Below are 27953 nucleotides of genomic sequence, written 5' to 3' on the forward strand. Positions count from 1 at the left end.
AAAATGAGGAATCTGTCACAAAGGTGCAAACTGTCAACCTGACTAATTTTAGCACTTCATGCTTCAGTCTCCTAGAGCAAAGAAATGCTGAACATAAATCCCTTTTCTAGCAGTTACTCATTGATCACATCGTCAACCTCGTTAATCTCCTAGGAAGCAGACAAGAGTGAGGTCCTAATTAAAGGATTTTTCCAGATTGTGCTTACTTCTTGTAATGATATATTACCATCCTTTGGATGTGTTTCCAAGCAAGCATGCTCACCTGAACCTTGGTGTCTTAGGTTTATACTGGGTCAATTTACACACACGCGCGCACACACACACACACACTTTCATGATTGATCTTTGCTACTTAGCCTCTGTTTCCCCAGGGTACACAATACTCATAAATCACTTTGCTAAACACACTATCTGATCAAACAAGTATTTGATTGGCCCAAGTTCTTACACATACAAACAATTCTTTTCAGTCAGGAATGTTAGTTCAGAGCTTGTTTCCCCAAAGGACCAGTCTGGAAGACAGGCAAATCTTGGGAATGTGCAAAGTTTGAGTAACCCGAGCCATATGGTGACCTTTCCTACATGCCTATATTGTTCAAAGTCCTGCAGAGGAAACACAATGAACCATTGTAGACTCTTGCAGATGTAGTGGGTTGTACTGGGGGAGGGGAACATTTTGTGCTAGGAAGGTAGTACCCATCCTTCGTGATTGGTCAGCATAAATACAGCCTGAGAAGTGAACATGGTGAAAAGTCAACAGGTACTGGAATTCTTGGCATGTCGAACAAGATAGCAGGGATGCTAAAGGCTTTCTTAAACAAGACATAAAGCACAGACGGGAAGGTTGTAATGACTTATGAACTTGGTTATGTAGCAAGTTATGCCTATAGCATAAATGATGTGGCAGCAATGGAACTGGGACATAGAATACAGGAAGCTGAGATTGTTAGAAAAATATGAACTGGATAAATTAGAAAACGAACCTTTCTTGACTCCATCAGAGAATTGAGGCAGGTGGTGAAAAAAAGTCAGATCGAGTACAGCCATCTTCCAGAAGCCACAGGCTATGGTCTGGCTGACTTTTAATAGAGAACAGAAAATGCAGTTGCTCTAGAGCGGTAATTCTCAACCTATGGGTCACGATCCCCTAGCAAAGTAGGAAAATTACAGTTATGAGGAAGCAACGAAAATAACTTTATGGCGTGGGGTCACCACAACATGAGGAACTGTATTAAAGGGCCGCAGCATCAGGAAGGTTGGGAACCAGAGCTCGAGTATTCAGTTCAACTTCTGAATTGTTACAGCTGAATGTGGACTAACTCTAGAGCATTTAGACAATGTTCCATCAGAGTAAGGGAGCTCAAATACACCTCTGGACTTGTGGAGATGAGCCTACACTGGACATACACGAGAAGACACACATACATGACAAGAGACAATCTTCAGATTGAATTTCCATTGAACAAATTTCAATCTGTTCATGGGCTCTTATGCAACAAAGCATCGTATTGGTTGACAACACGGGAAATGAAATCAACCTGCTAACATTGTTTTCCAAATTACACAAAGCTTTGTCTAGATGAAGAGCCCTACATATGACAAACTCCTTTCATGTTCTTGCACTTGGTCTTATGACCTGGTGTTTTGACTAAGCAGGCCAAGAAGTGACACAAAATGGAAAACATATGATTTTGTGGCTAACCTGAGCCATGTTGAAAACCAAGGAGGCTGGAAGAATTGTGCTTTTCAAAACTGGTACCAAATGTTGGTTAGACTGGCTGCCCATAATTTCCAAAGAGCCAAGAGCTGTTTGGTGGGCATTGTCTACTACACCAAAGCAGACTGTGACAGAGGGACAGATAACCGACCCAAGGTTTCTTTCAATTAGTGTGTTCTCATGGCTCACCCATACTATAAAAACAATACCTCATTTTTCTTTATGGATGAATATATCACTGCATATGAGGATCACCTTTTGTTTAGGTATTTTGGTAGTGTAGCTATTATTTGTACTATGAATATTCATGTTGAAGTTTTGATGTGAATGATTTCCTGGTCTTTGAATAATACAGCCAACTATGAACTCTGGTTTCATAAAAAAATCCGATTGTTTGGTTTGCTTTTTAATGTATGATACATGAATGTATGTACACGACTGTGTGTGCCCATGCAGAGACCAGAAGCGTCAGACTCCTTGGAGCTAGAGTTACAGGTCTTTTGCAGGACACCATCCTTCCCTTGGGTACTGAGATTTTTGTCCCTCATAAAAACCACACAGCAAATGCTACCATCTTTGAGCTATCTTTCCAGCCCCTTAATCTTATTTCCTGTTCTTCAAAGCGCATAATCTCAATGAACACAGGAGCTCTTCTCAACTTTTCAGGTTGGAAACTGCACTTTCTAACTTGAAAATTTTCTTTCTTGAGTTAGCTTAATCTCATTTTCAATCTGCCCACTTCAGTCTTGAGTGCTACAATACAATGTGGACCATTTTTAGCTGCAACACATGCCCCTCCTCAAGTTCTGCTTATGGCTGCTTCCTTGTGCATATCTCATTTTGTTGAAAATATGATACATTAAATACTTGTAAAATCAGTCCGCTATGCCTGTTTAAGGCTGGTGATGGTTTCTGAGTTATTTTTGGGTTCTTTTGATGTGTAAGGCCACAGCAGTCTGTTGTTAGCAGTTAGTGTTGTGCTAACTCAACAGATTCCCTTAAATGCTGGAAGCAGTACTGTTGAGTGTCTGCACGGATATGTTTTCATCACTTATCCATTGGGGTGTGATCTCCCTGCCTGGGGAGAGTTGAAGGTGCTCCAGTTTGGTCCTGAGCAGGCACTCACAGCCTGTGCTTGTGCATGATAACTCCTAGAAAATGTCAGAAACTTCCAAAGCCCTATGAACAGACATTAACTTCTTCAGATTTCCCTCTAGGCTTTTTGGTTAAAGTACTGCTTACCTCAACAGATTTCTTCTTCCTATGGCAGCCATGTCAAACTATCTGTATTTTTGAAGCTAAGAAAGCTCTTACTCCCACTAACTACACACGTGGGTGACTTCCAATGAGTAACCATCCACTCCGGCAATTCTTAGGAATGTCCCTGTAGATGTAAATATGTGAGATTGTTTATTTTCTGCGGGTGCCAAGCTACTCTTCGCTGTGATAATGCACTGCTGGTTTTCAAGGCTACCATGGGTCTATAGTAGGGGATGGGCAAATTAAGTTGTGACAACCATCATTGTTTTATCAAGAAACTGGCAGTTTCTGACACAAACACTCCTTGAATTACTGCAAGACTGATTAACTCCTGAGTTCACAGAACTCAGTTGGTCCCAGGAGTTTTGAGACCACATGTCATCAGCTTAGAGAGAAACAAGAAAACAAGTACTAAGTGGCTGACTCTGCTGTCTGCAAAGGTGTCAGCTAACACAGACCACTCTTGGGCTGCAGTACTGCAGAATAGAGACATGCCTCCCCACTCAAAAGTGTGAGTGTGATGATCTTGGCAGAACTTGTGAGGCTAAATATCGAAGAGGAAGGACAGAGATCTGCAGATGGGGTCCCTCCTATGCAATGTGTAGGAGCTCACACAGGCCCAGGCAATTTGTGGTACTAGAACAATATTCAAGTATGACAATCAGAGCCATAAACCTGGGGGTTTCAACCTTTGAATCATAACATTTTAGGCTCAAAACCCAGACATGTTTACAGTAGAGAGCTCAGCAGTGCACCTACACTATCTGTTAGCCGTAGTACCTCTCATGTAACTCAAGCATCTCCAGACATTAGGGCAAAGTCACCAGACACTGAGCAGCCCTACCCTACACTAGCAGCTGTTCCACCTGGAGTCACTGCTGCAAAGCAGAAGCAAGCCAGGTGCTAAGAGAAGTCCACTGCCACTGTAAAGCCTCCATGGCACAACTGCAGCAGGAAATGAAATTGCTGGCTTCTAACTCTTAGGTGGGCATCTCTGACTCCCAGCTGGAGTTAATATTCTCAGGCAGACTTGCAATTTTTTAAGAGCACTCCCAACTTTAGTTTGGGTTTTCCTTACACTTTGTGTATGTGTGCGCATGTGTGCATACGTGCATGGAATGATGTACAGATTGAAGAAAAAAAACCTCACAGCTATACCACAATCTGAATTCCATTGTTCTAGCTACTGACATTCCTAAGTTCGTAAAACATAACCTGGACTTGGTAGCTCTTGCTTGCGGGCTGAGTGGAAGGCCTAACCTTCTTCTAAGAGCACTAAATTTGCAGGCAACATGGAATTCAGTCAGCATCCCTTAACTAACCAATGATCTTTCATGTCTTATTCACCAGTAAAATGAAGACCTTTAAAAAAATTCTTTGCCCCCAGTTATCCATAAAGTAGGTGGCTCTTTAGGGGTCCCATGTCCTCTACTAAGAACTTGTACTTAGGTTAACCCTTGAGGCCTCTTCTACAAACATTTCAATGCAAGGTGTGGTGGAACATACCTGCTTCCCAGCACTGGGAAAGTAAAAAACTAGGCTAACCTGAGCCACACAGCAAGCTCCTCAGTGATAACACATGAAGAAGACCTAGTATGTCTAAGGTCCTAGTTCAATTCCCAGTACTGTGCCCTCAAAACTAATATACAGCTAGAATAACTAGACACCATGTTCTTCTTTCCTGTATCACGAACATTTCCTATCCAGTACTTGCTCTACTGTTAACATATACAAGGTGGACAGAAGAAATTAAAATTTCTAGATATACGTTCTTCTTCATTAAGTGGAGATACTTATTGCAGGGGTATAAAGAACTCAGTTTTTGATTACTACACATAAGCAAGCTGCTTAAACACTACATTTTTATCATATCTTAACATTTTTATGATACCATTGTGTGTGAGTGTATTCACAAGCATGTGCCACACTGTGTACGTGCAGAGAACAACTTTTGCGAGTTGGCTCTGTCCTTACACTATGAGAACTTCAGGGGTCATGAGCTTTGCAGGAGCGAACCACCTCATCAGCCCCGTTTTGCCTTATTTTTTAAGACAATAGGTAAAGTTTAACTAGTGAAATATATTTCATAATCATGGATGATAGGACCTAAAATTTTGTAACTTCTAAATTATATAAGAAATAATTTGGGGCAAACACTCTTATAAATCAAATTTAGAGAGCTGTAAAAGATTATATAAACACTCCCCAAACTCACACATAAAAGGAAAGACAAGCAATATATTTTTTAACTTTCAAAAGGACTTATTTAAATAGGCTAGTTAAAAATAAAAACAAAAATTTTGGTAGAAAAGGCATCAATCAATCAATCAATCATCAAATGTGATTTTTTTCCCCTGAAACACGGCAATTCTGGACTGCTGCTCTTTCCGTCTCCTGCTCGCTTCCCAAGAAGGATGCAGAGGAGCCTGCACCTGCTGCCTCACACGCTCAAACCCTCTGCGTGCACTCTTTGCAAACTCATTCTTGACTGGAAGTTCATCTTCTGGAAAATCTGAGAAGAAAAAGAAAAATTGGAACTAAATATACCTGAAAAGGACAGACTTCATCTCTTCACACCAATTACTAAAGAAGAATCTTATTTTACTTAGACAAAATATCTCACAATTTAAAGCAGACACCCAGGCCGGGCGATGGTGGTGCACGCCTTTAATCCCAGCACTCGGGAGGCAGAGGCAGGCGGATCTCTGTGAGTTCGAGACCAGCCTGGTCTACAGAGCTAGTTCCAGGACAGGCTCCAAAGCCACAAAGAAACCTTGTCTCGAAAAACAAAAAAACAAAACAAAACAATAAAGCAGACACCCAGCAGAAATCCTTACTTAGTGAGTCTATTCTTACAGTAGCATCAAGAGAGCATGCAGTTTTGCTACAGCCAAAAGGAGCCAATACAAAATGATATTGCTAATGCTAAGACACCCCATCTCCACTTGTGTGGGTACACAATTCAGTAACTATTAGGAGACGACAACTTTCATCCTTTCCCTGTGGCACAGTACTGCTTATCGGCTTGAGCAGTCATGAATACACACCTGAAGCTTTACTCTTCGGGGCCTGTTCTCTGGGATCCCTAAAAAAAGAAAAAGAAAACAAAAACAAAACACAACATTAGGAGCTAAAAGACAAAACAAATTCTCTGATGACAGAATGAATGATAAAATTCACCCTTAGCATCCACTTGTGCACTCCACCATCAGCCAATAAAATAAAATACCTACACACACACACACACACACACACACACACACACACACACACACACACACACACACACACCCTTTCCTTTACACCCACACAGGAACTTCTGTTCAATGGAAAACAATCCATTTTGTCTATCTTGCTCTTGAATACTGTCTATATAAAGAACTTCAAAAATTTTTTAAAGAGGAGAATGATTGATAATGAAAATTAGCATCCACACTTTTAGTGCAGAACCAAGAAAAATCTAGAAATCTTTTGGGCACAACTGAGTTAGGTAGGTAAATATTTTATTTACTCTCAAGGCTTTTTAACATTGTTTGAAGTTCTTTTCTATGCTAGGTTTAGAAAAAGTATTTACATTGTATTATTTTATTAAAGAGTATCTCTGGCCAATAAATATACAGAAAAAGGGTCATTACTGATGATATCAGCTAGTCACAGCCTCTAGTTAAAAATGCGCCAGTATTCTCTATCAGTTAAGAGTGATAAATGAAACTCTCTAGGGGAACAGCTGTGAAAAGTGGCTATCAGCAGAGATGAAAGGCAATATCCCAATATAAATTGGGTGGAGAAAGGCAGTCGCATGTACTAAAACATGGGAAGGAGCCATGTTTGGAATGGCAGCAGGTTATCACACATTTATCAGAAAATTCTGTTTATCAAGACAGACATGAAGATTTTTAAAGCTTTACATTAAAAAAAAAATCCCAAATTTTGAAAGTCTGATACATAGAAAGAACAAAATCACAATTACCCAGGCATGTCTCTGGGGTTAATGGACCCTTTCTCATGATGCTGGGCAGTGTACCACTGCTCTATGTGTATCTCTACATGCTCCCAATTATGACGACGAAGAAAGAGTACCAGCCCAAAACCCAGCAAGGCTAACACAAAGCAGGTTCATGAGGAGTTTTTCTCCCAGGCTGTGAGGATACGCAGCCACTCCATATAGTAAACAAATGAATTACATCAATTCAGAATAAAAAATGCCCTTACCTTCTGGAGCTCTTAGGTCCAGATAAAGAGTGGAAAAACACGGATTCTAACTTCCGGGCTTCTGGGATAAGCTTATGTTTATCATTTCGTGTATCCCAATGGGTTTCAAGGGTATTAGCTTTGGGCGAGACCTTTGGGAGGGGTTTCTGTTCCTTAGCTGAGGACCGGACACTATTTTCCTTCTTTCGTGTCCTTCGGACTTTTCCAATGAAGAAGTCGTCACCACTGTCACTGTCCTCGGACGCAGAAGACTGTTTGTAGAACCTCTCTTCAGTGCTGTCGTCGAAGTACTCCTCCTCACTCTCACTTACCTCTTCCTCGCTGCCACTATTCTCACCAAGGGTGCCTTCACTCTCTGTCTTCGTGGTTTTGGTTGAGGCTTGCCGTTTTAAGTCAGTGGATGACACCTTCTGGTGTGCAGAAGTAGCCACGGCATCCTTTCCCGAAGGCATCCCTGGAGAACATGGAGTGGCCACTGCTTTGGGTCCATGTTCTATCATGGCCGTTTTTTCTTTTGAATCACTTTTTGCTTTCTTTGTTACTGTTTTAGCTTCTTTTGCTCTCTGTTCCCTGCCAACAGTTCTCTCATGATGCTGTGACTCGCCTGCATCATCCTTTGAACACCGAGTGTCCTTACACTGGCTTTCTTCTGAAGTATTCTTTGATGACTGAGCTTCAGGAGCATTCTGCCTTGCATCTTTGAAGGCTTGCACAGCAGCTGCAAGAATATAGTACATGACTCTGTTTCAGCATTGGCACAAAGTGTCACTGTCCCCACACAGTACTGCTTTAGCTATGTGGAAATATTTGAGAACTGGAATCTACAGTATGTATGGAACAGGAGTTTGAGGTCACAAAGAAATCTTTTCATTACTTAAATACCAAATTCATAAAAGGAACACTAGACAATATCCATCTTGAATTGAAAAATGAAAAAATTACTTTCTTCATGGCTTTGAATTATGAAGTAAAAATATCACTGAAAGCAATAAAATGACATTAATTTATGTTAATGCCACTGAATTAGTTTCAGGCCTAAAAATAAGTGGCATTTAATCTTTGACAAAGCACTTAATTTCATAAACATATTTTATAAAAGATGCATAAAAATTATGTGACATAATATGACTATCAATATTTAAAACTATTCAACATGCCTGTATATATATTTTCTATAATTTTTACATATAAACACATATTAAAATTTGGGAAAATACAGATTTAATCTTTTTTATATCAAAATCTTTTATACTTATAGACGCATATCCATAGCTTTATACATTAAAGATATTTATCATCTATCCAAAGTCATATATCGAAATGCATTAGGCACACTATTGTAATTTTACTCCTACCTTTTAGCACATCTACTTTTTTCTTTAGAAGAGGGTGAACTGCTAATCTGGCAATTGCTCTTTCAGTTGCAGTAGAATCTGGCTGAAAATTGAAAGCAATTAATATACAGCATCAAAATTAACCTGTCACTACTGGAAATGACTGAATTGTTATCCATCAATCTTTGTATGTCTTAGGTCACAGACTTTGCAAATATTCTCTCTAGATAAGTTACCCATGGAATCTACTCTAAAGACAAAGATCACATTGATAAAAACATAACTCATCTTTAATAATTAAAATGTTATAATTTAAGTCTATAAAAACTAAAAACTGTGCCAGACATCATGGGTTCTGAAAAAAAAAATCATAGCTTTTACTTTTAAAGAGTTTAAATGTCTAAGAAAATGAAGTTAATAAGAAAAGATTCAATTACTGTATTAGTGTTAAGTCATGAGGACAATAAGTAAGTCTCAAAATGTAACCTAGAATAATATGGTGTTCTCTCTTCCTGTTTTGAATGTCTTCTTTCTTTAATGTATGCCCAGAACACAACCTGGTACATCACTAACACTTCACAAATATTTGATTACTGGATAGGAACATAGAAGCATGTAGGATTTATTGTGTTCACAAATTAAGACATTCATGACACATGTCACTTTTTTACATGGCCACTGGGACCGACCTCATCCACATTCCCAGCTCTAGCTCCATCCCGGGATCAGGCTGATCTCCATTGGCATGATCTAAACAGAGATCTTTAAAGTTCCTCCTACAATGCTTTCCATTTCCCGAATATATTTTCCCTTCTAGGTGCTCAGATAAAGATTCTGCCATCAGTTTTCCCACCTTCACATAGCACAGGACACCTTAAAGTTTAATCTGGATTCCTAAGAAGGCAAAATTTAATATTTCAAGCATTTCTTTAATTTTATTCCCAAGAAAGCAAACTTAACATCTCAAACTTTTATTAAGATTTTTCTTTGACAATATTTATTTCAATTTTAGAATTCAAATATTAACAAAAGACTATAGGCCAAGGGCTTTTTTTTTTTTTCTCAACAAAACCAACCAACAATCTTGACTTCAAGATCATTTAATTTAGCTATGTAGAAACAAACTGGATCTCAAATTCAGGTTTGTGTATTTGGTCTAATATGCCCCATAAGTTTCCTCTAATTCACAAATTATTAGTGACAACTACAAATTATTGTTTAAAGTCCACTAAAGTCTTCTTAGAAAAAAAAAGGAATAAAAACATTAGTGAAAAAAACCAAACCCAGCCTAAAGGCTTGCAAGTAGTAGTGGGCACAGGCCCATCTCTCGGCTGCTCTGCCGTCTGCACTTGCATGTGTGCAGTGCAGAAACTAAGGGGCAAGGAACCCTGAAGACCCACCCTCCTTGCTCGAGTCCCTCTATCCATTTACAGACTAACTGTTGTGACTCTAGTTTAAAACGCTAAAACTTCTCCACAAATGACTAATCCAAACCAGAAGGTGATAAACTTCATCCGAGAGGCAATGCCACAGGGACACATAAAAGGAGCAGACCCTGTGCAGTAATTCAGGGCTGCATGAAGCCTTCACAGGGTTAGGCTGGATGAAGGAAACCACAGCTTTTCCTTATTTAAAACTGACACAATGTTTGCCATGGAAAATTCTCAGGAAACTGTGGTTTTTCACACACCTCCAGTTTCTTCCATTTCAAATAAATTAAACAAAAAAGTGGAAAACACCCTCATCTTTTAATGGAAAAATTTTATTTTGGCAATTGGGTATTTATTATCAACACAAAGGCATTTGTTATTCAATTTTGAAAAGAATTCTTCAAATAGCCTCTGGATGAAAACAAGTGTCTAAGAGAGAAAGTTCACTTATGCGCTGCACTAATTTCGGAAAGGTCACCTAAATAAGCTGGAAGAGTATGAATATTAATGCTTGTAATAATAAACTGGTACTAAGTTCCACTCCACTTTATCTAAAGAAATAAATCAACAAGTTATATTGTCAATGCACAGCTCTCACCGTAGAGAGCATAAGAGGCAGTTTACTCTGGAGCCATGGCCCAAGTACACAGACTTAGGGAACCCCAGCATGAAAGCAGTTTCATGCCATTCTATAGTTTCAAAGAACAAAGACATTAGTGAATCAGGGTGCGTAAAAACACACTGGGGCACATCAAAAAGGCAGTCACAGTTAGGAGCTGTTTTAGGGGGTTAAGGACCCTTTGAGAAGCAAGGTCTACTGACTGGCACCACTAGTGAGCCTGGATGTACAATGCTGCCTGTATCCATACTGTTTGTTTCTGGACCCATCAAAATGTAACCATGCCTCACAGGAAGCCACTGCCATGGATGGATAAACCTTAGCTACCATGCCTTCTACATCATGATGGACAGATGTAATGTTAGAGTTATCCTTTTAGACATATAAGTGCTACTGAGGCACTGACTGTGAGACCCTGGCTAACAGACTGCTCTCTGACAGATGCTGTACCAGACAAATACCTATCAAAGGAGGTGTTAGAGACCAGATATCCAGCTCCTCACACCTACCCTGACTCTGGGAAACACTTGAGCACCTGGCTCTCAGATGCCAATCACTCTCATCCTCAGAAAGTGTAAGAGACTCCTACTCCTGCCCTCAGGGGCTCTCAATCCTTCTAAGAGAGCCTGCAAGCTGTCCTCTCTGATGCTAGGTTCTGCATTCTCCCCGAGACTCCACCACGCTGTTGCTGTACATCTGCCTGTCTATGCTACTGATACTCTAGTAATAAACTCTATACCTCCAACAATCCATCTCAGTGAACAATAGCTCCTTAACTGTTTGAGCCAAAATATATTCTCTGTTTCTGTAGTACTTTATAGAGATGAGAAAAGAAATGGATACATTCCAAACACAGAATGTTTTTATGTCTTTGTTAAACATACAATATAGCATATGAAAAACAATGATAAAAAAATGGAGGGACTGGAGAAATGGCTCAGCAGTTAAGAGCACTGGCTATGCTTGCAGAGGATCCCAGTTCAATTCCTAGAACCCACATGGCAACTCACAACTGTCTGTGGTTCCAATTCCAGGGACATGCAGGCAGAAACAACAATGCACATAAAATAAGAGTAAGTACAATAATAAGTCTCTTAAAAATAAATAAATGGGTTGGGTGTTGGTGGTGCATGCCTTTAATCCCAGTACTTGGGAAGCAGAGGCAGGTGAATCTCTGTGAGTTCAAGGCTAGCCTGATCTATAAGAGCTAATTCCAGGACAGGCTCCAAGGCTACAGAGAAACCCTGTCTCAAAAAACAAAAATAAACAAAAACAAAATAAAACAATAAAAAATGGAAAAATAAGAGGTAGAAATTGATGTTTAACATCGCATAGTTGACATATAGTTTAAGTAGGCAGAGGGCAAGATGAATCTTTCAACAAAACAACAACACACTCCTTTAACACTGCCAAGCCACTGGACATTAATGACAGAAAAAGATGAATTCTGGGGGAAAGACCTGAGTATCAAGAACTAGAAGAAAAGATACTTTAACTTTTGGTAGTGGTTTAAGTTAGTTTCTTATAATACTTTCCACTACTTCATTTAGCTATGAAAATTTGGCAATGGAGATGAGAAAGAGGTGAATCCGGAAGACAATGAGAGAACACTAAGCAGCAGATGAGGCGCTCCACACTGGTACTGTGTCTCTACCACACACATACCTTTTTGCAAGTTTTTTCAAAGTTGATATCATCACCAAGAGCAGATTTAGTTATGACATCAGGTTTCAATTCCTGTGAAAGAAACCAATTTTAGTTAATCTATGATCATTGTGATTAAAATTCCTTTTGTATCTTGATTTAAGAAACCTGGTATTTAAAATGTTAACTTCTAGAAAAGGAGTATAATATCTATCACAGTTAAGAAATTACCACACACTAGAAAAGCTATGACAAATGCCTTTAAATGTTGTGTCGATTCTGATCACATCAAGACACAAGTTCAGTACATTTTCAAGGACTATAGTAACCCAAAGATTCATATGCAGTCAGAAAGTCTTTAAATGTCAAGCCTACAAAAACAATAAATAAACAATTTTGAACTTGTAGAAATGCAAGGAATACTATATACATAATCCTCTGTAGAAGGGTACTCTAAAAGATGAACATCAGCCTGGGAGAAGTAACTTTATTAGCAATACTTGTAGTGAGTATGGATTTGCAGGTTAGGAGTAACTGTACTGATACAGAAGAAAAGCACAACAGATGAACCCATTACTTTGACTACAAAGAAAAATTGCAACTGGAAAAACAGCAGAGGAACAGAAGGAGGTTTGTAGAGGTCATTACTTTATACATATGGAAAAGTGGAGGAGCCAAAGGAGGCCATTAAAATGGACAGACTATAAAGAGAGATTACCCAGAGTACCTGGGTTCAAGTCCCAGCATCCGCACTGCCTCCCACAACTGTTCCAGCAATATAGAACCCTCTTCCATCCTCTACGGGTACCAGGACAGAATGTATCCATAACACTCATACTCATCAGAGAATGCTTAGAGGTTAAGAGCACATTCTCCTCTCCCTGAAGAGCAGAATTTGATTCTTAACAACCCGTAACAAGGCTCACAACTGTCTGTACCTCCAGCTGCAGGGGATCTGATTGATACTTCTGGCCAGTTTAGGAAACTACACTCATATGCACATGCCACCATGATTAGAACTAATAAACCATGAAGCAGGGCCAGAGTTCCCGAAAAGAGACCAGGAGAAGCTACTGGTCAAAGTGCAGCCCACTTGCAGCAGAAGAAAGACCCCAGCAGTTTAGAGACGCCCGTACCATGGGGTAGCCACACAGCAGCAGCAGCAGTAGCTGTGGAGTGGAGCCAGTCTGAGCCTAGGAGACAAGTTGTGTGTGCGGCAGAGAAAGGAGCTGGGGAAGTAACCCAAGACCTTTGAAGTAGTCAAAACGATCCCAGACATTGGACTGCAGGTTATTTTCACTGTTGGGAGTTTGATTTTACTTTGTTAAGAGAAAAATGTGTACCCTAGCTTCCTTCCTCTTGAAATAAGAAAGCATTTTTGATTTTACAGAAGCCCAGAGACTGAAATTTTAAAGAAACTTGGGTGTTTTACAGAGACTTTTGAAGGCTACGGGGCTTTTAAAGTTATTTGAGTTGCCTATTAATTTGACATTTTAGAGATAAATGAAAAAGAAAGGTTTCTATTTAAATAGTGATGTATTTGCATGTGAAATTGGCAAGGCTAGTTTCACATCAAGTCAACACAAGCTAGCACTATTTTGAAGGAAATCTCAATAGAGAAAATGCTCCCACTAGACTGGTCTGTGGGCAGTACCATACTTGGGCTGATAGTCCTAGGTGCTATAAGAAGGTGGGCTGAGCAATCCATAGGGACCATGCCAGTAAGCAATGGCCCTCCCTCTATGCCCTTTTCATTAGCTCCTGTCTCCAGGTTCCTGCCCTGACTTCCTTTGATGACAGACTGGGATGTGGAAGAGGAAGTGAAATAAACCTTTCTTCCAAAGTTGCTTTTGGTCATGGTGTTTTTATGATAGCAACAGAAACCGTAACTAAGTTAGTAGATAACTGAAGCGGTCATGAAACATACGTGCAAAAACAAAGGCTTAAAAGATATCGGTTTTGCACAGGTACGATAATCTATAAACCACTGTCTCTTATACACAATTACTAATCCAACTTACTCTCTTTTAGCCAGTTACTCCTCTATTCTCCTTTCAGTTTCATCATTTGAGAAAACACAATTGCTCAAAAAACTTTCAAAAGTCTTTAAAATGGAATGACTCCTGCAATTTAAGCACCTGTTAGACCTTTACATCTCTACTCATTCCGTAACCAGTAATGCTGGTTACTTTACTAAAGACATACACTAACCATCTGTGTGATGCTGCAACCAGGGAACTGAGATGGAAACTAAACAATGAGACATAATAACATCCATTCTGAAAAACACCAAGATAAGTAAAAAATAAAAATGATGCTCAAACAGTGCAAGCACAGTTCAGTGTACCAGAGCTAGAGAGAGCTGAGAAGACTTATCTGCGTGCCGTCTGCAGTGCATTCTCCTTACCAGAGCACCGAGGTCTAGGTACCTCATATTTATGCTTTTAGTTCTAAGTGTCTCTAGTGTCTTCACTCTGTGGCATCTCCCTAAAATCATGTTAGACACTAAACTAATCAATCATTCCCCTAGATGTAAGCACCTTTTAACTTATGTCTGTTCCCAACAGAACAGCACACCTGCAGAGACGTCAGAAATCTACAGAACACACAGTTTCAAACTAAGATGTATAAAACCTGCATATACAACATGAAATTCTAACAACTTTTTTAGAAACATCCTTTACATTTTAAAGTTTCTTTAAAGTTTATGACAGTTTTATGACTAATCAGATATATGATCCTTAAAAACTAAGATGCTTTCTTAGACCATGATGAATATAAGAACCGATGCTCCCCAAACCTGCAACTTCTATTATAATATACTTCAACAATTATGAGGGTTTAAAAAAGCAAATTTCACTCCCTAATTCATCCCACATGAAAATGATAGATTAAAGACTTGGCTGCTTTAGAGAGGAGAAGGGAGAGCATGGAAAGGAGATGTCTATGACTTTACTAGAAATCGCCAGAATTAAAAATTGGAGCAATTTTCCTTGCTTGAAATAATTTTTATTTTATTCTTAAAGATTAATTTAATTTTATATATGTATGAGTGTTTTGGCTGGATGCAAAATTTTTACATTAACAATTGACAGTGCTTTGGATGCTTTCATGGTTATTAGGATACAGGGAAAAGTTCAGATTTCCAGAATTACAAAACTTGAAATCATGTGCATGCAGTGCCCACTGAGACCAGTAGAGGGTGCTGGAGCCCGTAGAACTGGAGTTAGATTCAAAGCTGCCACATTGGTGCTGGGATTTGAACCAATGTCTTGTGAAGAGCGGCCAGTGTTCTTAAATGTGAAGCCATCTCCCCAAACTCTATAAATTTTTATATTCAAGAAAAACACACATCAATGAGCTTCTCTTGTTATCACAACATATTAACTTCATGTGCATAGTACTGGTGTGCTATAACATACAGAAAAACCCGAAGTACATGATTTTCATCATAAAAATTATTGTTATATGTTCAAGTTGATATGTATAAATATTTGAAACTAATTTGTCTCAGTGTTGCATGCTTTTTCTTACTTGTGAATCCTAAAATTTATAGATACATAAAATCACATATGTACTGATGTGGGATTTCCTTCTGTATGCTGTGATTACCGTTAATGAATATAGAAACTACTTTGGACCTAGGGCAGAACTTAGCTAGGCGGGGAAAACTAAACTGGATCCTGGGAGAAAGAAGGGCAGAGCAAGGAGAAGCCATGTAGCCCTGCCAGAGATAGTGTACGGATGACTTTAGGGCAGAAGCAGAATTGTCCTGGAACCACAGGGAAAGCTGACAAGAGGGATTTTAAGCGACTCACAGGGAATGAGTACATTGTGTACTTGCATGAAAAAAGTCTTATGTTACAATATATAATTTTAAAAGATCAATTTAGGGGAATGGAGAGAGGGTTCAGTGGTCAGCAACAGTTATTGCTCTTGAGAAGGACATGAGGTTGGTTCCCACCATACATCTGATCGCTCACAACTCAGCTTCTGGGCTCTGCTGCCATCTCCTAGCGTTGAGTACCAGGCACACAGACATGCAGGCAAAACACCCACAGACAGGAAAAACATGAGTAAACAAATCTTTAAAAAAACAAAACAAAAAAACCCTAAGCTTAAAGTGTTAAACCTTAAGCAGAAACAATTAAAAATCTGTTTCCAATTCACCCCCAAACTGAGTTCATACCCATTTATAGGAACTGAATTTACTGCTGCTTTTTTTTTATTGCTATTTCCTACAAAATATGCTGGTAATAGTTTCTTCTTTTTCTAGTACCCATTATATCTTACTGGAGTTACAATAGTATTTCTTGTTCAAATTTTTTTACATTAATGGTGGAAAGTGCTTTGGATACTTTCATGGTTATTAGGAAACATCCTGACAAGGTGAAAAGTTCATGTTTCCAGAATTACAAAACTTGAAAAATCAAAATCAAATAAAAACAACACCCTTCCCCCCCATTCCGCACCGAGCACTTTCTACTTCTAAATCTTTTATACCTACTCAGATGAGAAGGTTTATTTGGATGTATCAATTCCAGAATCAGTTCTTTACTCAAAATCTTGGTGTGTACTGTAACCTCATCTGAGCATTTCATGTTTACTAACTCATCCTGCAGCCTGGCCTGCTTCCCCCAGGGACAGGGAAGTTTCAGAGGACAGACACCACTTACATTTGAAACATCTGCTTGTATTTAGAAGAGTAAGGTGAGGCCACCATATGCTTGACATAATGTCCTCATTACAGGACCTACAATGAAACAATATTAAGGGGTCAGGAATATGGCCTATTCAAAGCTCAGACTTCTAGTTGAAGAAACTGCATTCCAGGAAGCAAAGTGGGATTTCCATTTAAAAACTACTTTTTAAATGGTGTTTCCGGAGTATGAGTGGGGCAGTATATATTGATCTCTGTAACATCGCCAACATTTCCTGTTGATCATTTCAAAAGTCACAAGACTTTAGGGTCTTGTCCACTTTAAGAAGAAAAGTTCTATGTTTTAACAAATGAAATAGGGGATGGTGAGATGAGTCAGTGGGTAAAGACACCAAGTGCAGAGACTCTAGTTTGATCCCCTTGACCTACATCACAGAGAAACATGAGATCCAACAACTTTAAGTTGTCTCTGACCTCTATGCATCTGCTGCGTACTCACACATGCAAAAACAAATAACACTGCAAAAACACAAAGTTATATGGCCTTAGGACACTGACTAAGGTGACTTTTATATAATGAAAACTAGCTTTTTTTAATCTTTATATTTCTGACACTTAACTTTATTACTTACTAATAAGTAATAAAAACTCTCAATTTCATATCCTTTTAGTAATAATAGTTTAGCATCAAAAAATGCTGTATTAAAAGCCACTTAACCATCCATATGCCAAGCACATCACTACCTGTTAGGAGAATTAACTGAGGAAGCCGACTCACTAGTTTAAGACACCTTCCCTGAATAGGAATGCTGTGAAAACAGACCACAGCAGAAATGTAATGAGCTATACTTAAGGGGGTCAATAGTTCTGGAATCAACGGTAGTGCTGGGAAAGGTTTCTTAGGACTGGTAACATGAAGAGTAAGGTGTTAGGGACCAGGGAGGTGGTTTAGTAGACAATGTTGCTGCCATGTAAGTAGGAAGATTTGAGTTAATCCCCAGCATTCACACAAAAAGCCAACTAAGTTTGTTGTACTATCTTGCTTGGTCTCCAGATTAGTAACTTGGGGATCTTTAAGTTGATAAGCTGTCTCTCAATGAGAAAAAACTTGTTTTAGAAGCCAGTATGTACATTAACACCTTAAGAGTATGAATACTATCAGAAACAACATCAGAGAAGCATCCTTAACACTATATAAAATTAGAACCTATCATTTTACAGAATCATAAAGATCTGGTCCCTGTATCCTACACTGTGGCCAAAAAGAAACTACTCCCACTTCTAAAAATATATGGGGTTTTCTCCATGAGGATGACATCTTGCAACAAAATACCCTATTATCATACCAAGCAAGTATAAAAGAGTATGTCATGAGCACAACTATTAAAGTCTAGGGGTATATGAGCTAAAGAAACAACTCCTCTAGAAAAAATAGTAAGTAGAGGTTCTCCTCCAAATTTAATTGTGTGACCATGAATCTACTGTTTTGTGGTTATTTCTCTGATAACCACATATGTATGAAAAACACTTCCTTACAAAATTATGAAAGACCTTTTAACTGAAAAAATGATAAGTATATTTACCCCTTTCAGAAAAGACAGGTTCTTAAAAGTACCACAAATCAGAAATGAAATTAAACACTTTAGCTAAGTAAACAAATAGTTGATCTAGCATTCCTAGTCTGGATTTTTATATTTAATTCAATTACTGCCATATTTAAATCAATATAAAAAGAGATTAAAAACAAAAGAAACAAGATAAAAGTCAGACTGGCCAACCCAGAATAGCTTAATCCCCACCAGGAATTCAAATACGTATACTATAAAGTATATGAATTCAATCCACAGCCAGTAAACTGTGGCTCTATGTGGTAACGGCAAGTGTTCTCACATAGCGGGAAAGACATATGTAGTAACGTTGCAAACATCTCTAGGGCCTGACTTCCCTGTTGATGAAACTAAAGAAGAGAAAACAAGCTTCATGTACAGATCAGATACGACAACTCGCTAACTAACAAAAGCATATTATCGAGAGTTACAAAATGCAGGTGTTCTAAAGATTCTAAAGACCTAAAGGAGTCACTTGTCACCAAACTCCTTACAGACTGCAAGTCTGTTAAGTGTACTGAATTCTTCTTTCAGAGAAATCAGCAATTATCTAGTGGTTCAAAATCTGTGAACAACTAAAATTACAAAGACGAATACTTAGAAGAAATCACAGGAAAGGATCTACCAAAAGGATTTTATATCTGACAATCCTATAGGAGTGACAACTCCTAATAAATATGGGGCTCTTCATCCCCAAGAGTCATTGCCCACCCCTGTAGTAACAGGGATAACTGCATCCTACTCAACACTTTCTCATTCCTTAAAAAGGGCAGTGAATAGCACTGATAATTCAACTCAATTAAAATATTGTTAAAGAATTCTTTTGCTCTTTTATCTAAACCAAACTTGAAAGTTACACTAAATTATAAAAGTTAAAACTTACACAGAAAATTACCCTGCAATTAAGATAATTGCTGGTACCAAATGTTGTTTTTAAGTTCAGCAATAAAAAAAAGTCTTCCAGACATTTAATGGTATGTCATTTTGTAAATGAAAGTTTCCACAAAAAAAGGGCAGCAAGAAGACCTAAAAATTATGCTAGTGAAGAGTCTCGCCGAAAAGACGACAATATGAACCATGTTGGTTCAACACTACATTTATTTTAAGTTCTACAGAACCTCATAAAACGCTGACACCACTACACAGAAATTTATTGAGTTGGCAACAGGAGAAGCATGATGTCAGCAACCAGCATCACTATCCCTGCTTCCAAATAGCACAAACCCTTTAACTATTGACCTTAGTTTAGAATACACGCCTCAGTAACCGTAAAAATAAAAGCCTTAGACATGAGGCATCATAAAACACAAATGAGTTTAGTTTGGCAGTTTCAACTCAAGTTAGTCTAGTACTTAAAAAACAGGGAACGATGCAAGCTTACACATATCACAGTTTTGCAAACGTGCTACTCATCACCAAGTTCAGCCACACAAATAAGCCTTGAGCAACCCAGGAGTCCTTAAAGAGGCAACATGCACACAAGACATGGGCTGCCAGGAGAAACAGCACACAACACCCACTCGCACGCCCTTACCTTCATGGCGTGAATTTCTTCAAGCAACCTTTGGGCTCGTCTCTGATTTTTCAACAGTGCATCTTCAGTGCCCCTGCAAAGAGACAATTATTACCAAGGAAAACATGAGCTTTAGAGACACGTCATAAACAGTGTTTTAAGTTTTGAGAAAGCTATGTGACAAGCATGCACCCTGTACTGCTGTTCTCAACCCCCTGCCACACACACCTGCTGTCACTGTGTTGGGAATGGGAGGAGACACACGCTATACTGGAATCATTTCACTGGCTGCTCGATTTCTCTAGTCTTTTAATGACAATGTCAGTTACAAAAACTCTGTGTAAAGTAATAAAAGCCTCCTAAGACACAACTAAAGGCAGGACAAACAGAAAACCACAAACCACACGTTTAATGGCTATCTAAATTCTTGTGCTTAAATCCTAAGAACTGCAAACAGCTTTTCATTGACACTACTGATGCTGGAAATAAAAAAATATTCTTTTATTCGAAAACATCACAGCATATAATAAACTGATAAATATTTCCACAAGATACCAAAAAATTTCAAAATACTATGACAAAGAAAGGTGAATGAAATAAAGTCATAACTGATACATAACTGATATATCTTAGACTTACTAATACTCAGAAATAACTTCTAGTTACATAAAGCACATAAGGAACCCTTCAAGCAATTTCAATTTGGAAGGAGGAAAGGGAGAACTTTCTTAAAAATGGAAGATATTATTCTGTATCTTAAGCAAGAAAGGTTCAAAACATACATATAAGGGCATGCTGAACAGCTCACTCCACCCTAGATCATATCATAGAAAACTTCAGAGCTGAGTGTATACTCATTTTCCTCTAAAATACTTTTGACATTTTATTAGTTACAGGATTATTACTTCACACAACTAACTTTTTGGACTTCAGTCTGCCAACACTCCTGACAAGTTTTCGGATAACCAAAACTCGAACTCGCTTCACTTCCTTTCTCAGCTTCACAACCTTGGAGGAAAAAAACACAAAATTAATGGGAAAAAAGACATTTTGAATATTATTACACAGAATCCTACAAGCTCTTCTTCCATAAACAGTCTAGGACACAAAGGTAAAATCTGTACGTGCCAGGGATCGAAGGAGAACCACTAGGATTCTATTTTTAAAGACACAACATTTCCAGCAATTAGCATTTTACTGTTATACTCAGTTAGGATTGGAACATACTAAATTACGATTTTTCTATGAGAAATACCTTTCACCTCTGAGATCAAAGACTCATCTTTATCATTTTTGATATCACACCTTCACCTGTCTTCAACAGTTTCATGGAACTGGCCTCAGTGTGCTCTTACTGACCATCACAGCTGTTACCCCAGTCTTCTTGAGATAGGAAAGTCTTCCCATGAGCCTGTTACCATCTATTCTTCCTGACTGGCTCAACATCATTTATGAAGGTCACAAATTTCCTCTTATTGCAATTAAGGGCACCTCTACAACTTACTACAAGAATATTAATGTCTTACTTTTAATCTAATTATGTTTAATGTGTCTCCCCCCAGATACTTCCATGAAAGTTAAAAATCTTATTTTACTCAACATTATTTCTAAACATTTAAATTAGTACACGGCATACAGACCATGTTCAACAAAACTTGCTGAAAACCAGAATAGAGCACACCTTTTGTTCATTTTCTGCTTCAGATGTCTGCTATATTAAAAGAACATAATCACAATCTTTCCCACTAGAATACAGCAACATCTTTGAAATTTTCTTTTTGTTTTCACTATAGATTTTCTTCAAGGAATAAAAGAACCCCACAAAAACCACTAACCATGAACACCAAGTCTTTTACTGCCCTTTCTCACGAGCAGAAGCTAGGCATTGGGGCTACATCTGCAATCCCATTGCTTGGGATGAAGTGAATGAAAATACCACAAACCTGAGGACAGCCTGTACTGCATGCCTGGTCTGAAATAAGCCAGGACTACAGAATGAGATTATTTCAAAAAACAAAACAACAAACTAAAAATTGAGAAACAGAATCATAATAGGTTATGATACATTGCAAAATTAAGTCATTTATGAAAAAAAGTACTACCACATGTCAATTTAAAACATTAAAAGATATTCTTCAGTGCTTAACCTTGCAGGCTTATGAAATGATAATATAACACTTACTATTAATAGCAAACTTAACTAATATATCTCAGCAGAGCTGGTCCCTGGTTACATTCCAATCACAGGAAAGCTAGTCTCCAACTTCAAAACTCTGATTTCAAAAGGGGTATGCTCGATATTACTTGGTAAGAAATTCTGGAACAAAGAGAATGCTTTTTTCCATAGTCACATTTCACACCAAACCAAACATGTTTTTCTTGTTTAACTTTCTCAGTATCCATGTATAGGCAACAGACAAATTTAAGTATAGCACATAATAAGCATTCACTATATATAAAAAAAGAAATTTTTGATTTTCTCCCTACTTATTACTCTAAAAACTTAGCTTTACTTTTGTAAAACATTACCAGTGCCATTTTTGTGAGGCCATTAAAGGCTATCAATTCATTTGTCATCCAGGAATTATAGGGCTAAGCTGGCATGTGTGTGGCAGAAGGCCGTCACAGTTCAGCAAATTCTCTAACCAAAAGCAAGCAGGTATCTATAGTGGGACATACCTATGACTCTGGCACTCAGAGGCCAGGGCTGCAGAATTTGGACTTTGAGGGCTAGACCGGACTACCTAGCAAGGACTTTCTCAAAAACTAAAGAATGAACACGTATGTGCACACACGCGCGCGCGCGCGCGCACACACACACACACACACACACACACACACACACACACGGAAGGAGGGAGGGAGGGAGGGAGGGAGGGAGGGAGGAGGTTGTCATGCGTGTGAACCATGAGAAGTATGACAGTTCACTTAAGATTGCCAGCAATGCTTCTTGCACCACCAACAGCTTAACCCCCTTGGCCAAGGTTATTCATGACCACAGTCCACGCCATCACTGCGACCCAGAAGTTGTGGATGGTCTCTCTAGGAGGCTATGGCATGATGGCTATGGGCTGCCCAGAACATCATCCCTGTATCCAATGGTGTACCAAGATTGTAGGGAAAGTCATCCTAGAGCTGAATGGGAAGCTCATTGGTATGGCCTTCTGTGTTCCTACCCACAACGTGTCCGCCTTGGATCTGACATACCACTTGGAGAAAGCTACCAAGTATGATGACATGGAGAAGGCAGGCATACTAGGGCCCACTAAAGGGCATCCTGGGCGACAGTGAGGACCAGGTTGTCTCCTGTGACCTCAATAGTGACGCCCACTCTTCCATCTTTGATGCTGGGACTGGCATTTTTCTCAATGACAGCTTTGCAAAGCTCATTTCCTGGTATGATAATAAGTACATATAGCAAAAGACCTCATGGCCTCCAAGGAGTAAGGAACATTAGCCCACCCACCCCAGCAAGAACATAACAGCAACATAGTTGCTGCAAAGTCCCTGTCCCAACTCAGGCCCTGAAGCATCTTCCTCACTCACAGTTTCCATCTCAGAGCCCCAGAAGAAGGGGAGAAGCTTAGAGAGCCCCACTTTCTTGAATACCATCAATAAAGTTTACTGCACCCACAAGAGAGAGACAGAAAGACAAAGAGAGTAAGAATGAACAAACTACTCCAACCAACCCCCACCTGAGATAGTTAGACTATAATGCTGTTTAGGTGTGAGAAAGAAGAAATTAGGTAAAATAGGTAAGGAGATAATAGTGGAAACAAGATGAATAACAAGTATGCAGAGTTCGAAGAGAGAAACTGAAGTAAAACTCTATTAACTCATCTTTACTCAGGCTGATGTTCCAAGCAGCAAAAGAAAGCATTTAAAATAACCCATTAAAAGATTGAAAATTCACAGTGAGAGTGTTTCTGTGCTGGCAGTGAGATATGACTAGAATTGAAGTAATCTATAATCTACATCACTTCTTGGATAAATAACAAAATAATATAATAAAGTTAAAACCAAATGGAAAGTCAACTCAAAGAAGAGAAGGAACCACAAACAAACAAAAGCTATCATGAAAGGAAGGACGTTCTGTCCAAAGAGTTCTCTAGCTATGCACTAAATTCTTTCTGCAGTCCAACATTCCACCGCTGGTAATGATCACAGACAAGGAGCAGTGTTTTGCAATGTGAACACCCTCTCTACATTCCAAACATTCCTTAATGAACCACTTTACCCATGTTTACTTATATAAGCTATGCATCTCTTATAAGCTAATGATTACTGATAATCCACTTGTGAGAAAAAGAGCTATATTCCAGGATTCATGGTGACAAATTTTTAATACTACGGACCATAGACAAAATTCAGCAGTTTGAACTGACTCTTGCTGACTATCTGCTATCTAGTAAATTCGCTAATTCCTAAGTAATGCATTACTTTGTCATGTTCTTGAATTCGAGCAATCTTTAACAAAACTGATAGTTATTAGGAAAAGCTGAGCACATCTGTGGTACTTTAGAATACATTGTAACGTCTGCTTATTCACTCTTGGATATACAGAAATCATAAACCTTAGATCACAGGGCTAGGGGAAAACAGGCATGCTCAGAAACTGCTGGTAGAAAAGGCAACTTCTATAGTCTTTATGGAGGAAATTTTTGCCATCTTTAATAAAAATTCTACATCTGAGAGTCTATTAGAAGCCATGTTTCAACAGTAAAGAATCGCACAATGTTTTCCATGCTCCACTTATTAGAAAATGTTTCTGAGGATTATATAAAGAGCACACAAAAAGGACATACATATTTCTACAGTATAGCATCACACATGCAAAGTTTAAAAATATTTATCAATACTATACACTAGCTATAGAAATAGTACAAAAGAATGAGACATATAGGTGAGAAACTACACCAGAAGAGTAATAATTACCTCCAACATAGAAAAGAGAAGCTGGTGTTTTAAGTACGATGCAGAAAAATCTGAGAAATCTTAAATAAAAGTAGGTTACAAAGACATATGTTCTTTCACTTTCACAGTTATGAACCTTATTATGCCTTTATAAGGAAACTTTAAGTTAGTCATCTAGATTATAACTTACTGTTGAATTATTTTTTGATCAACAAGAATTAAAAAAAATCTAAAATGATGCATGATTGCCTGTAATTTAGCCACTACTGAGCTTATGCTGCCATCTAGCAAAACTCATGGAACAGTTAACAAGCAAATAAGATGGTGTGTTTTTAAGATGAGCATGTTTACCACTTTAATATTTTCAAATACTAAGCACCTATGATACAAACATTTTGTAATGTCATATATACATGCAAAGGATAAAAGCTAGCAACAGGTTTCCTGAGAAAGTTGTAAGTGGGACTGGTGAGAGGAAATTCTAGATCCTGGAGTACCATGTGTCAAGGACCTAGAGCAGGGCTAGAAGGAGCCAATGCAGCTGAGAACATGGGTTAATAGGGACAGGAGAAAACAAGGCGGACAGGTGTCCCTATGTTGTTCAATTTTATCCATAAGCAAGCCAGTGGGTTTAAAACACAGAAATGACCTTTTAAATCCGAGCTGAATTAAAAACTGAGCAGCAGGTAAGATGATCAACAGTGTCAACCCCAGTAGCTAGGAGGAGAGCAGAACAGCTCTGTCGGGGAATATTCTGGATGGCCACAGCAGCAGAGTGTGACACACTGAGTCTCAACTTTTCACATCTGCTTCCTTTTGAGGGTAAGCCCTTGCCAAATTTCTATGAAAAAAATGTTAGGTCTGACGAGCTTTTTCTAGGCAGTCATCTTTGTTCTTTCTTTCGTCATGCTTCTCAACCTGTAGGTAGGTCAAGCCATAGTCATGCGCACAAAAATTCTGAAGCTGTGACATACACAGGACAGTGGTCCCATAATAATTTATCACCAAGTGATAGTGATGTCACAATCATTAAGGGTTTTGTGGCTCAACGACATAATTACCTAGTGCCATGTATTTTTGAACCTGTTTCCACTAAGTGACTCACGACTCCATTTGTATTCTTATTTTGATCTGAATGATGACATCAACATTTCCACTATTTTCTGTCATTCTTTATTCGGTATCTGTGAGGACATATTCAATTTAAATTTGGGATATGTATGATTTCTCATTTGGTAACTTCATCCAATCACCCAGGAAACATTTTTAGAGCATGTATGTGTCAGGGGAACATCCTTACATGCACACATGACAGAAACAGGTGGTCACATCACTGAAAGCAATCTAGTTAAAATCAATTAGTGAATTCTTTCTAATGATCTTACTTAGTTATTCTGAAAAAGCCTACAAGTTGCAGAAGTGGAAAGGAACCTTGCCGGACTGATTACCTGACATCGTGACCCTTGAAATCAAAACCCGACCTAAATGTTACTATCCCTTTCCCTGAACTTCCAAGGACAATTAAGATCTTTCACAGTTCATACATAACTTAATGAGAAACACCCACCAACAATTTTCTTGCACAAAATACAAGTTTAAATGGGTGAAAAACATCAGGAAATTCTAAACACCTTGTTTCTCCCTCTTTGATACCTTGTAACTCATTACCTAGTGAAATGAAGACTCAATATGGCCGGGGGGTGGTGGCGCACATCTTTAATCTCAGCACTCAGGAGGCAGAGACAGGCGGATCTCTGTGAGTTCGAGGCCAGCCTGGTCTAAAGAGCTAGTTCCAGGACAGGCTCCAAAAAGCTACAGAGAAAACCTGTCTCGAAAAACAAAAAACAATAACCAAAAAAAAAAAAAGACTCAATCGGGCATAAGACGGTGACATATTTGTTAATTCTCACCAGTGAAAGCTTTCTAGCCGTTTATTATTCAGAGTTTCCTACCACCAACCTTTTTCTGCTTAGAAGAGTCCCTATGCCTGCAATGTCTTCCAATACATCACTCAATTATTGTCTGCAATTCCTGTAGAGGGCTCCCCTAGAAGATTAAGGACTCTATCACACACCTGACTTTGCTTCTGCAAAAACTTCTGCACAATTATTGGGGGGGGGGGTGTGTGGTAGAATCCTCCTTTATTCTCTATCACAGGTTACTGGAAAGCGAAAAGCAACAACAAAGAAGTCCTACACAGCTTTGTAATTGGGGCAGTGAACCGCATAGAAACGACAAGCAGGGTAAGGCACTCTTTCACGATACGCAGCTGTGAGGTGTCCGTTCGATTCTCGTTCCTCCAAGCTTACGTTGTTTGGGATGCCATGTGAACGTTGGTAAAAGCATGTACTGAAAACTCTTGGTGGGCCTGGAAAGACTAGCACTCCAGTGGAGGAGGGTGTGAGACGAGAGAGAATTAAGCACGAAACCAGGAAGAGATATACAGGGGATAAGCAAGTGCAAATGGCTCTTAGAGTTCAGCTGGAAAGGAAACATCAATGGGACCGACACTATCAGGGAAAAAAAAAAAAGAGGTGTCCGGAGTGCGTACAGGGTCATTCAAGATCTGTAACTTGTAACACAAACCGTGCTGCAGTTTGAATTTTCTTCCCTTCAATTCTGACAATCAAGAAAACGCAGGTTTACTGAGAGCTTACTCAGGGCCAGGCACTGAGCTCAGCAAATTTAAACCTTACCCGGTTATGAGGAAGGGACAATCGTGGAGCTACATTCTACAGAGAACAATTAAAAGTGACCGTACACCGAGTGACCTCCCCTTCGTCGCAGGGACGGAAGTGTGCGGAGCCTGAGACCAGGGAGACGACCCGCGGCGCGTGGCTCCCGTCTCCCGACCCGACGGGTCCTCGGCGGCCGCGCTCCCCACCCACGTGGTGGGAGACCTCGAAGGCGGAGAGGGCACCCTACACCCCACAGTCCCGGCCCGCGACGCTCACCTCGTTATTGAGGTTCAGAGTTCCCGGCTGAGGCTTTGCAGCCGGAGGAAGAGGATCGACCGCCATCTCCGCACGGGAACGCCGGAGGT

General features: G+C 39.1%; 1 protein-coding gene across 2 annotated transcripts; it reads right to left on the reverse strand.

Moving 5' to 3' along the window:
* Srfbp1 (serum response factor binding protein 1) lies at positions 1-27953 on the reverse strand. Of its 2 annotated transcripts, XM_075968675.1 has the most exons (9): positions 27865-27945; positions 26870-26956; positions 20916-21004; positions 20018-20090; positions 12238-12309; positions 8545-8626; positions 7190-7907; positions 6025-6062; positions 5185-5489 (listed from the first exon to the last, which is right to left on the reverse strand). In XM_075968675.1, exons 4-9 carry the CDS (start codon positions 20021-20023, stop codon positions 5305-5307), a joined length of 1101 nt encoding a protein of 366 aa, XP_075824790.1. In that variant the 5' UTR covers positions 20024-20090; positions 20916-21004; positions 26870-26956; positions 27865-27945; the 3' UTR covers positions 5185-5304. The 2 variants fall into 2 exon arrangements, with proteins under 2 accessions (XP_075824789.1, XP_075824790.1); XM_075968674.1 differs by lacking the exon at positions 26870-26956 and having other exon boundaries at positions 1-5489; positions 27865-27953.

This window comes from Microtus pennsylvanicus, chromosome 4 (genome assembly GCF_037038515.1).
Source record: "Microtus pennsylvanicus isolate mMicPen1 chromosome 4, mMicPen1.hap1, whole genome shotgun sequence".
Taxonomy (NCBI): Eukaryota; Metazoa; Chordata; class Mammalia; order Rodentia; family Cricetidae; genus Microtus; species Microtus pennsylvanicus.

Excerpts from the sequence above, each read along its gene's own strand:
- Srfbp1 (XM_075968674.1), bottom strand. The coding sequence starts at position 27,930 with ATGGCGGTCGATCCTCTTCCTCCGGCTGCAAAGCCTCAGCCGGGAACT. Across the intron at positions 7,908-8,544 it reads AAAAGTAGATGTGCTAAAAG|CTGCTGTGCAAGCCTTCAAA; the intron begins GTAGGAGTAAAA and ends ATATTCTTGCAG. Across the intron at positions 5,490-6,024 it reads CCCGAAGAGTAAAGCTTCAG|ATTTTCCAGAAGATGAACTT; the intron begins GTGTGTATTCAT and ends TTTTCTTCTCAG.